The sequence below is a fragment of the Stylophora pistillata genome, chromosome 1, assembly GCF_964205215.1.
Source record: "Stylophora pistillata chromosome 1, jaStyPist1.2, whole genome shotgun sequence".
NCBI classification, from domain to species: domain Eukaryota; kingdom Metazoa; phylum Cnidaria; class Anthozoa; order Scleractinia; family Pocilloporidae; genus Stylophora; species Stylophora pistillata.
The window spans coordinates 28,391,604-28,406,240 of NC_142519.1; the positions used below are offsets into that span (position 1 = coordinate 28,391,604).

General features: G+C 38.6%; 1 protein-coding gene across 3 annotated transcripts; it reads right to left on the reverse strand.

Moving 5' to 3' along the window:
- Positions 1 to 7,120: 7,120 nt before the first annotated feature.
- LOC111322766 (fibroblast growth factor 18) lies at positions 7,121 to 11,519 on the reverse strand. Of its 3 annotated transcripts, XM_088727275.1 has the most exons (6): positions 11,381 to 11,519; positions 10,551 to 10,649; positions 10,305 to 10,464; positions 8,623 to 8,729; positions 8,416 to 8,512; positions 7,749 to 7,947 (listed from the first exon to the last, which is right to left on the reverse strand). In XM_088727275.1, exons 1-6 carry the CDS (start codon positions 11,465 to 11,467, stop codon positions 7,889 to 7,891), a joined length of 609 nt encoding a protein of 202 aa, XP_088583401.1. In that variant the 5' UTR covers positions 11,468 to 11,519; the 3' UTR covers positions 7,749 to 7,888. The 3 variants fall into 3 exon arrangements, with proteins under 3 accessions (XP_088582939.1, XP_088583991.1, XP_088583401.1); XM_088726813.1 differs by lacking the exon at positions 8,416 to 8,512 and having other exon boundaries at positions 7,121 to 7,947; positions 11,381 to 11,509; XM_088727865.1 differs by lacking the exons at positions 8,416 to 8,512; positions 11,381 to 11,519 and adding an exon at positions 11,108 to 11,209 and having other exon boundaries at positions 7,121 to 7,947.
- Positions 11,520 to 14,637: the final 3,118 nt, after the last annotated feature.

Below are 14,637 nucleotides of genomic sequence, written 5' to 3' on the forward strand. Positions count from 1 at the left end.
AGGAATTCCAGGCAATTGCTGCTCTGTGTACAAAAGAACTACAGCCAAGTTCAGTATTAGGTCAATCAATTAAAATATTTAGCAATTTTCTAAGATTACAACTATTAGAGCACTTAACAACCAAGGAATTTACTTCATTTAAGCCCAAGCCATAAAATGCCATGTGAGTAATAGTTAGGATACGAAACTTATAGAAATACTCAAGAGGCATCCACCCAGCTCTTGCTAATCATCCTTCATACATTTTGGTAACTCATGTATCAGTCTAGCAGCTCTAATATGTATAATTCCTAGCTCTTTAAGCTTAGCGCCAGACCCCCCCATATCACAATTCCACATAAGACACTTGGGATTACTGTCTTAAAGTAAATAGTTTCTAAATCAGATTTAGGTAGAAAAATCGTACGTCTCAGCATTTTAACTTTCATGTGAAATGAAGAACGAGTTAATTCGATATGTCGAGACCAAGATAATTTGTCATCCATTGTAACTCCGAGGCACACAGCGGAGGATATATACCGAATAATGTCCTCACCCCACTTTAGGGGTTTCATAGGACCTATGAAGGGCTTAGCGCTCAAAATCAACGCTTCGAATTTACCTTCATGGACAACCAGTCTATTCTTTAGGCTCCAGAAATTAACCTGGTCTAACACTTCTTGTAAGATTATGACAATACCGTCAACAGAATTCCCCATAACATAAATTGTTGTATCGTCTGCATACATATATAATTCCCCAATGGTCACGTGATCCGGTAGGTTATTAACATAAGTAGCAAATGGTATAGGGCCTAGCAAAGATCCTTGAGGAACTCCAACTCCAACAGGTTTTAGATCTGATCTAACATTATTAACTTGAGTCCTTTGCATACGGTTGGTGAGATAATCATTGATCCAGCTCCACATCCACTAAGTCATTTTCAATTAAATCGTCCTAAAGGTGTCAGGGTAAAAATGTATGATAAATAAAGACTTTTGGCGGGAAAATTTGGACCGATTTGCACATAGTTTTACCTGACATTTTTTTGGCAAAAATTTTAACAAGGCGTCCTTTGAAAATTCCCGCGCCAAAATAAATTTAACATCACCTCATTCAAAAACATTGAAGTGTAAACGCCAATTTCGCTGTTGAAAAAAGAGTCAAAACGGTCTAAAAAATTTGCGTTTCGTTACTTTCGAAATAAATTTCGATTTTGATCTTTATTTTTTTACTTCAATTCTTTGCACGAGATGTGTGGAAGTTCTCAAAAAAAAAGCATCATGACAAGCTATTTGCTCCGAAATAGCGATGAATTTTCTTAATTCACGGTTGGTTTTCAATCCAATCATTTCCTTAACTAAGCCTACAGCTTGCCATGTTTTTTTTTTTTTTTTTCAGTAAAAGATCTTTAAAGCACTAGTTTTCGAATGTAACACAGGATACAGGTTGAAAAAGCACCGGAAAAGGATTATCTAATTCAAAAATTCCTTTTTTGACTGACTTTTAAAGAAGAAAGGAGTGGATTACCGGAGTGTTTCTTTGAATTTGATAGTTTTGAGAAATAAAGGAGTATCAATTGCTGAATCAAACTCTTACAAATTTGGTTCTAAGACATTTCTGAACAAGACTTCAAATCTGCGGGGTAATTTGACAAGCAGACTCTTAATCTAGTTTCAGCCTTTCAGGCTAACACATTTCACAATTAGGCTCTTAGTTTGCTAAACTAACTTAGAGTTCTAATTAAAGAAATAAACCAGTCTTATTTGTTGAAGCAGACTGAATTTGATTGTTTAAGCAACAAGGGGCTATGAAATCTCAAAATTACGCTCCAAGTTATTAACGACAAATTTCTGCAGCGAATTTTTCTGAAAAATCTAGTTGTGAAACGCGTTCAATTTCTATTTCATTGCAATTATGACTGAAATTTGAAGATCTAGACTTGAAATTTTTCGTCAATCATTTTTTTTTTCTGTATTTCTGTGTTACACTGAGTGACGCACAAAAGATCTTACTTCCACTTAAATTAAGGAGTATATAGATTAACTACTATAAGGTTATATTTTAAAACCAAATGCCTGGTCTAAAGAGCAATAAATGTCGTTTTTTTCTGATGTGGGTTAGGAATTAATATCGATGAAAGTGCTTTATAAAACCAGCAAGAAAACAACCATTACGGTATCAAATGATTAAAAAATAAAAAATAACTAACTTTTCAAAGCGAGGAACTTTAAACTAATTTCATTCCATAAACTTTTATTTGAATAAAACTCTAGTATTTTTGGTTCGTATTCCGGTTTCGAAAAACCAACGTGCTTTCTATGCAAATTTATTCTGTAAAAAACAAATACTTTCAGAATTCCTTGGTGACTTGTCAGCAATAAGTGAAAGCTTCCATCTAACAACAAAATAAACAGAATTAATTTGAATTGACAAAATGTCGCCCTTGCAAACTTTGTTTAATTTGCATTTTTGATCCGCAAGTTTGTATGGATAACTTAACGGGCCTCGCCAAAATTTCAAATACTGATTTCTAGCAAGTGAAAATAAAAATCCTCAAATCTTTTTCGAATAAGACAATTAAGCTCTTCCATAACGGCTTATGTCTGCCAATGGTCGTATTTATTGTTCGTTTGTTCTCGATCATTTTCATCCAATCTGTAAACTATTGTTCAACGATTAACCAAACAATTTACTATCTTCCTTTCTCATGATCGAATGAACCTTTCACGAAATATGAAAATCTATATTTCTTCGTTGAAAAAAATAGCTAATCAAAACTGGTTTATATAAAGGTAAAGGTAAATGTCAATTTATTTATTTTTCGAAAGATTTCGCGACCAGGCATTTAAGTTTTAAACATTTAACCTCGAAATTCAGTTGGCGACACAAAGTAGTCGATATAAGATAAAAGATTGCATTCAAGCAATTCCTTGTAAGAAAAGCAAATGCTTCCTTCTTTGAAAAAAAAAGCCAATAGATCTCCTATTCTATTCAGATGATGCTTTTGGCCAAATTTATCTCTTGTAAGCATTCTGTAATCAGTCGAGTGTTGTGATCGTCCGGGTAAGATTTGTCCTAAAACGTCTGCTGTCGGAATTAGTGCCTAGCTTGAGCAGAAATCATCGTCAGATTCAAGTAAAGCCGGAGTTTGTTTGTTAGTCGAACTCTCCAATTTTAGTTCGAAAGCAAATTTATCAATTTTTGAGTGAGGTAAGTTGCTGTCTGACTAAAATGGTGTTTGGTCGGCGAGGTCAGAGTTCGGTCTGTTGTTGTCAACTGGTCAAGATGAGTCTTTGCTTGGTTACAAACTAGATTTTCAAAGTCTGTCGTTGAAGATAGTTTTTGTAATTTGGCCAGGATTGACATCGAGCAGCGCAGCAATCAGTTGTGTAGTTTGTAAGTCTGTGGTATTCAGCGATGTAACTTTTGGAATAAACGGCGAAAGAGGTTATTTATCAAAGATGTCAAATTTGAATATCATTTGGTCTTTGTCCGAAGTCCTTTGTCGAATTGCCACCTTAACAAATATCACCTTTGTGCGACATCAACGAGGATATTGCTGTGATAAGAACTGTTAATTTTAAGCAGACTAAAAAAAGAGCAATCAGCGTTTCGACTTAGCGAATTTGGTTTCAGCTTCCTGTGTCCAGGTTTACATTAATTCAATTTGTACCTTTGGTTAATTCTATGTACCGAAATTGTCCAAAATTAATGCACCAAATTATAACGAGTAGTTCCTATCAATCAAACGATCGCTCAAGGTCTGCATAACAATCCGTACCACAACAAAATCTTTCCAAACATGATGGCTAATTAAAAACTATTAACTAACTAGGTAACCAGTTTTATCTATTCCATGACAATTCGTGAAAATATGGAGACTTCGTACAATAATGATACATTTTAAGAGCCACCATTTTTGCTCTTATTACTCAATAATTTCAAAGTTCTTATCTTTGCAGTATCCACGGAAACATTTGATGATTGCAGTGTCTTCTCTTGACCAGACGCTTTGTTCTTTCATCCATTTAACAGCATTGCTCCTCCTGAAGTAGAAATTATGAATGTGATCAGGGAATGCCTCATTTCTAAAAAGATGGACAATCTTGGGAACGCAAAATTAAAAACCTACATAATTTAATCGCTCTTTGACAAAATTAGAGAAAAAGGGAAAGCACGAAAACTTTTCGAATTGTTATGATGAACCAAAGGCCACCGAGTAGGAAGTTGTCGCACATCCAAAGTTCCCTACTGATTTTAGACCCCAAAAATCTTGATAGAACGTTTCTCCAAAAATATTTCACAATTACAGGTTTTGCTTTTCTCGAAGCCAGCACCCTGATTCGTTGAACTTCGATTTCGAGAGCTACTCAAACCACGTAACCGACTCGTTTCGACTCGTTCAAGTGTCACAATGCGACTCATTTAGCTCTCTAAACTAGTTTAAGGCAATATCTTCCAAAAGGAAAGCTTACCTGCTGTTATAGTGATAAAGGACTGGTTTTTGTTGCTCTTCTTTCCAGGTCAAGCGCCCTCTTCCTTCCAGAGTAAAACTTTGTTTTCAGCTCTACAGACGACACCTCTTTACTCTTCGACGGACAGCGTGGTTTGCTGAGAATTCTAAAATTTCTGTTGAATATGGATTAACAACTGCAGCCAATTGTCGGTTGATACGTCACAGATTTTTTGCAGAGTTTTGTTCGCACGCTTTGTCAAATATTCAAGAATCAAGCTGAATGAAAGGCATTGTGATTGGCGAATTTGCATGTGGCAGAGGAAAAATGAACTGTATAATTGCATTTTTGGGATTACTTTGTGAGTAAGAAAATACTCTGACATCGAAAAAGGATTAATAAAATTACTCCGTAAAAGCTGTGACTTAAACGGTTGAAACTGATTTAAAACGATTGATACAATTAATCATCGTATATCTCAGTGATAAATAAAGAAACATTAAAGCCTTTTTCTGACGTTGTATGACTAAATACAAAAATCGTAATTCTCCTGACCGATGGAGGAGAATTGATGTAAAAGCAATTCAAAAATGATGACGCCGCACTAGTCAATCTCTTGTGTAGGAATAGCAAGATTGAAAATACACAGAATGAGTAAAAAGTGTTGTCAGTTGACTACACAGGGAGAAAGCCACATTAACACCTGGGTCAGTAATTATTATCATTTGAGTGACCAGCCGTACCCTGCATCAAGCTGCAGTGGTTCTAAGAGTTAAGCTTAAGACTCATAGTAGGTAAAAAAAAAATGAGAAACAAGCTAAAAGGTTATACAAGGTTCTAAGTCACCCTGAGAGAGATCCAGTCACTTAAATGCCTCGTTCAAAACGCTGAAAAACGTTTTATACATAGAAGCATATAAGCTTGTTGATTTTGATTTTGTGATTTTCAAGCGGGCGGAGGAAAGCGCCAGTCAAGCGCGAAAAAGCGCAAAGTCTGGATATGCCTAACAGGAGGAGCGCGTATATAAAAAAGTATTCACTTGCGTGTGTCTTGCCACTTGCGTGTGTCTTGCCACTTGCGTGTGTCACGCCACTTGCGTGTGTCACGCCACTTGCGTGTGTCACGCCACTTGCGTGTGTCATGCCACTTGCGTGTGTCTTGCCACTTGCGTGTGTCACGCCACTTGCGTGTGTCTTGCCACTTGCGTGTGTCACGCCACTTGCGTGTGTCTTGCCACTTGCGTGTGTCTTGCCACTTGCGTGTGTCATGCCACTTGCGTGTGTCACGCCACTTGCGTGTGTCACGCCACTTGCGTGTGTCACGCCACTTGCGTGTGTCTTGCCACTTGCGTTTTCCTCGCGCTCGTCTCTCACCTCCCTCTACTGGCATGTAAGCACCAAAGGAAAAAAACAACATTTAAAGGAGGCTCTTTGACCCTAGGGATCTAGGGAGGCACGTCTATCATACGAAGTCTTGATTTAAAACGATTATGGCGACCACAATTGCTTCGATTCCGGCCCAGTAACTCAGCTTACATGGGATGATGTGTACTAAAATCGCACACCCTAGCTGTTTTAATACGCAAAACCCTAAGAAGCAAACCTTGTTTGGTGGCAATCACCCTTTCGGACCGAATGAAGATATGTCCTCCCCAACCCTTAGGAGGGAGTACTCCTTGAATACTGTGTCCTCATTAGCGTACAGATTGAAATGTTTCATAATTACAATCAAACATGAAAATAAAGGAAGACAAAGGGATGAAGACACAATGAAGTAAAGGCTGACAGAATACTGAAGAAATCTGATTCTAATTACAGTCTAATGTTAAAAGAATTATACAAAGAAAATATTTAGGACTTACCGAATCCATGCAACATTAGTAAATCATTCAGTGTTTGTCAGCCCTTGTAACAGATCCTTTCATTTCAGTATCCTCAAACTAGACTAAGGTTTTCCGAAAAAAGTAATTGAAGTCAACCAAACAATATCGCATCCGCCACGGTTTGGTGTTAAACAAAGGGTAAAAGTTCCAAACAATACTTTGTCGTCGCCATGTTAACATTTTCGTTTAGTTTCCAGTACCTCCGCGTTAGAGAAATTTGCGCGGATTCGCGCATTCTAATTTGTCCTACACTTTGCATTCAGGTTCTGCAAACAGACAAAATGGAATTTTAATGTTTTTCAAAATAGGCAAATAGCAATAGACTGAGAAATTCAGCCGGGGCGAAGGACGTGAAAAGCAGTGGAATAGAAAAGGAGAATACAAAGTAATTGTCTGCTCGGCATGATCATTACACATAGAGCCACCAGGTTTGAAGCAACCTCATCTTGTTAAATTTCATTTCTCGCTGCTGTGCACCAGATCCACCTGACACGCAGCACGCGCTACATTCGCTTCAGATAAATGAAGAATATACTTAGTCACAAATAGATTGTGACAGGCATTCAGTTTTTAAACAGAGAGGAAACGGCGTAAGTGAACAACCTCATTGTATGTTGAAAATATTTTCATATTTACATCTTTGCACCATAGAATATTGCGTTTGTGAATAGAATAAATTTGTCTATCAAAACAAAGGAATATTACACATAGAAAACCCGTTAATGAAATTGAAAAACCCAAAGAATGTTCCATTTTTTCACAAATTACCATTGTTCAAATTGATTACTGTTATTCATATTAATTACTGCATAAATAAAATTTTTATTCCACACTTATAAATGTCCAATAATGCAGATGCTTGTCTGGTTATGATTTAAAAAAAAGAAACTTAACTCCTTTCCATCAGCCATTAGAGCTCTTTTCACTCCGACGGAAAACCAGATCGAGCTCAGCCTCAGAACGTCTCAGAAGAGAGACTTCCGTTCAAGACACTATGAATAGATAAGTCTAATGGTTTGACATATTTTAAGGCCCGAAGGCCTCCACAAGTCCTCTAAGCTCTTAGAAAAAAAAACCCTGAAATAAATTGGCCCTAATGAAATGTTAGTGATTCTCAAGCTAAATATGACACATAAAAATCAGAAATTACATGATTTCAAGAGTCTGCGATTCACCTCAGTTGATCATGAAGTTCCAAAAATTTTTTATGGATTAACTCGATATAAATCGCGTTTGATCTTTGTGTTATAATTTATTGAAAACAGAGCTCAACTGCTATGAGTCAGCTTATGAACATTTGTCTCTCGTATCCATTTTTAACACGGTTCAGTTTTCGAGAAGTAAAGGTATCAGCAAGTGATTTTACTAAAAGAAACGTCTCCTAGACTTTCTTAGCATCCGCCTGAGGTTTCGGCGATTTTTTCTCCCAGTGTTTGGCAGTGGGTATCGCAGGAAATAACTGCATTTATTCTTGCGATTGGCACTCTTTGCTCCGCTCAGTGGGTGACCACGCTTGGAGAAACCCAAGACCCACTGTGGATATCTCGCCGATCTATATTGGTCATACCCCTTAGCATCGTCTTGATAAAACTCGCACCTCTTCATCCTGGAATATTTTTGCTTTTTCATCTAGAATGAAAATGGATGGATAAAAAAATGATTATGGTGCATGGTTTGGCGCGCGTAGATTAAAATGGGACGTGCAAAGCTTCTATAAGGAACACGTCATCATTTATCGTCTGGTGGGGGGAGGGGGAGGGGGGCTGGAAGATTTTGGTTGTGTCACGATAAAATTCACCTGATCCCCTGTAAGGCTCTGGAATATTCTTATGACCCCCACCGCCTTGGCAGTATTCATGACTGATACCCCTCCTGAAAACCATGTGATACCCCCTAATCCTCCAAACCCCTATCCCCCAAGAGGTACGTAATGACCGTTCCCTAATGTAAGTTCGTCAAAATGCTTCAAGTCGCATGAAAGTCGAGGAGACTCAAGGAAATAGATGAGTAACAGTCAATGGTGAGGATCGAAACAGGGTGAGTCCTCTGGGAAAGAGCACTCTCTTAGAGCAACTCCAGTTCTACTTCTTAACTTACATTGCTCATTTAATTTTGTGGGGCCTTCTGGCTGTTCGTTAGTCCATGATACATTGTCCGTCTCAGATGTATAACACGTGTGGGATGACTTTAACGTCTGTCAAAAGAAATACTGTGGCCATGATTAAGGGTAAGTTGTTGATCTATGAAGTCATTTCCAAAGCAGCGTCAGTTGTGTTTATAGCACGTAAGAGGAGATTTTCTCACCCTTGCGACGATATGTCCTTTCTTGTTTAGGCAGAGGTAACGGTTTGCTTTCACCCCTCGGATGGTTACAAGACTTGTCAAGCCACCCGTCTCAAGCTTCAGTAAAGCTACAGAATGAATGCAGGGCGTGGTTAGGGTATTACGCCAAGGCCCGATAACTTCCCTATTAACAAGTGCACTTCGGTCGCACGTCGGGGATCCGATCGTATATACAATCCCGAGAGTGGTTTGCTAATCTGTATATGTTCCTACAGGCAATGATCAAAATTTCAGACAGTCGGATATTTACCAAAAAAGATTATGGCTACAGGTGCAAAATTAGCCTCTTTAGTTGACACCTTTATTCGCGCACTAGAAAATGTGGTGTTCATACGACGGCCACAAAGAGCATTGAAGAAGCCGTTAGACATCTAACGCGACATAAACTTTCTCGCACGCACAATAAGACCACTGGCCACTCAAGCTAAAAGTGCAAAGTACTCGCATACGCGTAAACCGTTAACTCAGTCCCTACTTCACTACCGTGTTTTATATATATATGTAAATATACGGTTTGTATGTCATAGGTTGATGAAAATAAGCAGGGGTCAGTTGCTCGAGGTACCTATGATTTTAAGGGCTGGAAGCCATATGTTGAGAATTGGATTAAAGGAAAAGTAGAGCGAGTCTTCGCTCGAAAACCATCTCATGCTGTTCCCTGTCCTGATATTCCTGGTGTTCAAATCTATAAATATCTCGACCTTCACTTGTTAAACACGACATAGAAAAAAATAGTTTTTCCCGGGAGACGTGACAAGCCAGTCCGATTTGACGCATTTTATGCCCATAGTGATTGGGATGACCTCGTTGATGTAAGGTTCGACAGTCACCCTACACCGGAACCCACCCAAACCACAGGGAAGTATTGGCCTAGGGGGTTTAGTTTGTTTTACTTTAATACAGATGACCCTCTCTTCGACATCTAGTAAGGAATGGTTTAAATCAACTACTGATCATGCTGATTATCTAAAGATAATCTGGCCCCCGGCAGAAAAAGGATCAACTAAAATATTGTGTTAAAGGTGAGAACGGAAGGAAAATATCAAGTTCCATTTCCCGAACATTTGTTATCATTGTAGCCTGCTTTTTCCTTGCGTTTGTTACGTCTTTTGGGTGTGAGAATCAGTGAAAATTTTCTATTGAAAAGCACTGTTTTTCTTTTATATTCCACGGTAATTAAAGCAGAAATATCCTTTTTCATCCCTAAGGAAAATAATCTCAGATCCCTGCCTAATCGAGATCCTCTCTTGGTACGATCTCCTCGACGAAATAATATGTTCGGTTCTTGTTCTTGTCTTCATTATTCACGCTTTTTTTATTTCTCAAGTTCCTTTTAATTTTTAAACTCAGGGAATTCTTTCTCTCTATCCTATTCGTTTATGTTGACTGAGGCAACGAAACCAAAGATTTTCTGTTTTAAGTCCTTTTTTTTTCTCACAGCTCCAGGCAAAAAATCCTCAGTCGTTACAAGAGAGCATATAGGTTTGAAGGCCTTTTCAGGGGTCCCAACCAGTATGTTTAATTTAAAACGGGACATACAACAGATGAGCGAGGAAGAAGCAAAAGTAAACTTAATTGTACTTAACTCTCCTGTCTCTATACGTAATGTCAAAACCACACACACGCAAAGTCGTCATTCATACCATATTGTGAACCATTCACGCCAGTAGCATCAACTCTGGTCTTCTTGATTTGAATGTATTTTCCCGTGGCTCTTGAATAGATTTGAACAAATATGTGATTCGTATGAGTGGATGTACCGTTCAAATCATATGGAATTGGCAAACATCGATGTCTCCCGAACTGGAACCAAAAGGAAAAAAGAGAGTTAGACCCGTTAAATGCTACTAGATTGACACATAACACTGGCAAATTTCAGTCCATCTTACCTCCCTGTGTTTGTGCATGTTTTTAGGACAAGGTTCAGGATACGCTTTGGTAGACAACGCATGTGTATCTGGACTGACACAAAAAGATGTTAATGGAACCTGAAAAATTAAAAAATCAAAAGGACCAGAAACATCGTTAGAGAAGCAGTTGTGATGACTCGTGCATAGCATGCTCGTTTTGATTCTCAAATCGATTCTTCAAGTAACATTACTTACAAGATTAAAATCAAACCACAAGCACTTAGTGATGACAAAATAATCTGCATCTCCGATGTTAAGAAAGAGGTCAGTATTTTCAACCACAACCGTGCAAATGAGATGTGTAAGCTGATGAAGTTTGGGCGCATTGCCTCCTCTTATTCCGAAAGAACGTAAATGATACTTACAACAAACGCGTGAAACTTTCACGATTACCCCCCGGAGAAGGAAAGAGACTTCCTCTTTTACGGTGAGATTTACAAATATGTACTCGAGGAACACAGCCGTCTTTCATTACAGCCCAATGGTGTTTTACTGACGATAAATGTTCGTGAGACGAAAGTAGCCGTCATACTTACCGTAATCACAACATAGACAAAACCGTTCTATTTAACATGAAAGCAATAAACATACATAAGGCGGATTTTCTCGACGTCACTACGGGAAAATCGGAGTACCGGTTCATCAAAAAAGCATCTTTAAAAAATCACGAAATTCAATTGGCCCCCGTAGTTACTCTAAAAGATCCAGTTTCAATTTTTGTGGACTGTGGACATATGATGGATTAATAAGTAGTACAAACTGGGTAAATAAACACGAGAACATCACTGACGATGAATAAAATCACTCACACAAAAACCGTTATATTCATCATAGAAACGATATCGAGCGCGGAGTTTCTCAGTCGACGTCTTACCAGGAATCAGACAAAGGTTCATTTCAAAACAGCACACGATATTCCGAACTTAGACTACCCCGTAGCTGCTACATTAGATATCGTTTCGCGTTCAAGAACTAATGAACATAATAAAAAATTTCCAACCGGGACGATTTGACAATTAAGAAATGATTACTCCTTTAATTGATTTATAAGCTGTTTTGAACACGCCCACGGTGGCTTTCTAAAGGGCGGATTACCGGTTTAGTTTCTATTCTACGGAAATTATTGAATCCAGAATTAAAAAAAAAAAAGCTTGCCTAAACAATCAAAACAGCTGTCTCGAAATCTATTCGACAGATGTTTTGAAAAAAAGTGCAATAACTGCGCAATACTGATTACAATTATAAACGCTTTAAAAATGGCCATTTCTTTTTCTTTAAATAAGTATAAAACACGCGATCATACCAAAGTGATTCATTTTGCTTCTATCAGGTGGGTTAGTTTGAGGTTACTTTCCACCTTCGCGGATGTCATTTGGGAAAAAAATTCGTACGCGCTAATTTAGGCGATTTTTTTATTTAGGAAGCGTAAGGAGCCAGTGAGGTGTGAAACGAACGAGGGTCTTTCTTTGAAATTGATTGGGTATTGGATCCCGCAGCACGAGCAAAATGGTTGCACAGTCTTATTCACAAGGCATCAATCAACAAAAGCGTGTCAGGCTTTTCCGATATTCTGATTAGTTGTCTAGATATTCGCATCCAATGTTAGAGAAGCGTAAAATATGCGAAAGTGTTGCGTAAATGGACACCACGTGAAAAATATTGCAAATATCAAAATTTCCTGACTCACTGTCGTTCGTCATTATCCCTGAAATGTTTTGGCGAAATTTCACGAAAATCGGCCAAATCTACATACTCTATAAAATCGCTCAAAGTGGATATATTTTTCTCAAAATCAAATGCGAGATTTTAGCTCCTAAAGGTCGCCACACCAGGAGATTAGGGAGTTTAAGCAAATCACTACGGCTGGCGCTGCTACGGCTATCGTGGTTGACGAGGCTTGGGGAGAGTACGTCGCCGTAGCCCGCCAAAATTCAACTTTAAGCAACGCGAACTACAAACCTAGTACGGCTGAGAAGTTGAGCGTCTTCGCGGTAGTTTTTGCACGTCTAAAAACTCAAAATGACTTCGTTCAAAGGGACGAGGGATTCCAACGTTTGTAAAAAAAAATTGTAAGCGATCCTGTGCACAGTGAATGAGTGAATTCAAATATTTAAGCTTACGTGTTGTAAAATTGCCAGTTTGGAGCTTATAAACACCAAAGCAAAGTTTCTACACGGTCCCTCGTGACCCTCGTCATTCCTCGGATTCAGCTATTTGAATTTCAAGTAGTCTTTGAGGTTTTAAAGGAAAAGTTAGACTTTCTACTAACGCATTTCTCCTTGCGTTCGCTGCGTTCTCCATGTGCACACTGCTTCGATCCTTCGACAAACCCGGCTGCAGAAATAAAGGCAGATTCACTCGGTAAGGGACAGCAAGCTTGATAAATATTCCCGATAAGCTATTTTTAAAGATGTTAAGTGTATTTCAATAGTTAAAATTGCTCAGGAGAATGAATACAGCGAAGAAAGAAGCGAGATAAGTTCACGTACCACAGACTACGCCGAAACCTTCCCACTCGCGTTGAAGGATTTCCTGCTACGGCTGGATGGGTACCACTGACATGCGCATTGACTCGTTTCTGGACAATTTTACTTCCGGTAGCCGTAGCAGCACCAGCCGTAGTGATTTGCTTAAACTCCCTATTATCTCGCCTCCTGAAACCGCGAACGAATGGGTTCTGTCCTCGTGTATCGGTTCACAAGAGCCGATACAAAAAGCTGAACAATACACAACACCTAACCAAGGACTCCTGAACAAAGAAAGAACAATGGTAATTCCCTTGTGAACCGGTACACCAGGACAGAACCACGAATGGGAAGACGAAACCCTACTTGCGTTAATAATAAGGGATTAAGATTTTCCCGGGAAAAGTATCGCATAGAAGTCAGGTTTTTTTTTTTTTTTATCTCGCTCTGTTGAACGTTGAGTAATGGGCCAAGTTGGCAAAGGAAAAACCCGCGGCAAAAAGGTAAAGCTGGAATTAAATAAATAACCTCCTGTGCGACACGGGTAGATTCGATGGCGACTTCTTTGTTCGCAATTTGGATGCCAGCCTTGAGAGGAGTACCAGGACTGGTTTTTTTTTTTTTTTTTTTTTTCCTGAAAAAATGGTGCCATGCCTTTTCTCGCTTCTTTGGGCCTGTTTTTTTTTTTTTTTTTTTTTTTGCCCAAGGACTCCTCTCTAATTTTGATTTCTGTTTTTTTATCCATGAGAAAAGTCTTTCCACCAGCAGAGAACTTCCACGTCAGTGTGAGTTTTAAAAAGTGCGCGATGGAAACAAAATATGCAAATACATGTATTTTCCGCTAACCTTCCTCTAAGTAGCACTACCTTTATGCAGCATCGAGTTTATGAAATAAGCTTACTTCCCACCTTCAGAGGCCGAAGAAACCGTTTTTTCTTTTATTGGAATTCGAAATTTTACCAAACGTTTACAAAAAGAAAAATTTAAAAATCGCAAAAAGCGTCCGACTTATTTAGGAAAACTTATTTTCCAATAAAAGTTAATAAATCAGGAAGGTGTCATAATCTCGTAAAAGGGGAAACCCCCTGGGAGAATATTCGCGGCAATTTCATGTTAGGGGCCGACCATTTAACTTTTGAGGGGAGGGGTGGGTGATTTTGAAAAAAAATTTCCTGTAAGCGCTTGTTGGAAGAAAAAAATTGCATGCAGCCCAAATGTAATAGAAAAAACGTACCAAAAAATCGGAAAAAAATATCCTGCACAGCAGATTGCTAGAAAAAAATTTTCTTGATGACCAGCAATCACCCACCCCCCCCCTCCATCAAAAGTTAAATGGTCGGCCCCTTACATGTAGCAGGTTGTGGAGGGCGTCTCCCGTTTGACGCTCTGTGAGCGGGAAATTTGATTCCTAAATTGATTATTTTCGTGGTTAAATGTAGCTCTCCCACGAGTTAGACTTAGTGTGTGTCGCCAAGGCTTTAATACCTTAACCGTGTTAGACCTTATGTAACCTTTTGTGCTGTATGCATTTCGATCATACCGTTCTCAATGCACTTTCGCTGGATTTGTACATCAATAGTTTCTCCTTTTGGCGATAAATT

What these genes read in the sequence shown, in the direction of transcription:
- LOC111322766 (XM_088726813.1), bottom strand. Translation starts at nt 11,467, where the DNA reads ATGAACCTTTGTCTGATTCCTGGTAAGACGTCGACTGAGAAACTCCGC. An exon ending in ATGAATATAACGGTTTTTGT is followed by an intron (nt 10,650 to 11,380) that starts GTGAGTGATTTT and finishes TTAATTTTTCAG; the next exon opens with GTTCCATTAACATCTTTTTG. An exon ending in AAGGACATATCGTCGCAAGG is followed by an intron (nt 7,948 to 8,622) that starts GTGAGAAAATCT and finishes TTTTCATTCTAG; the next exon opens with ATGAAAAAGCAAAAATATTC.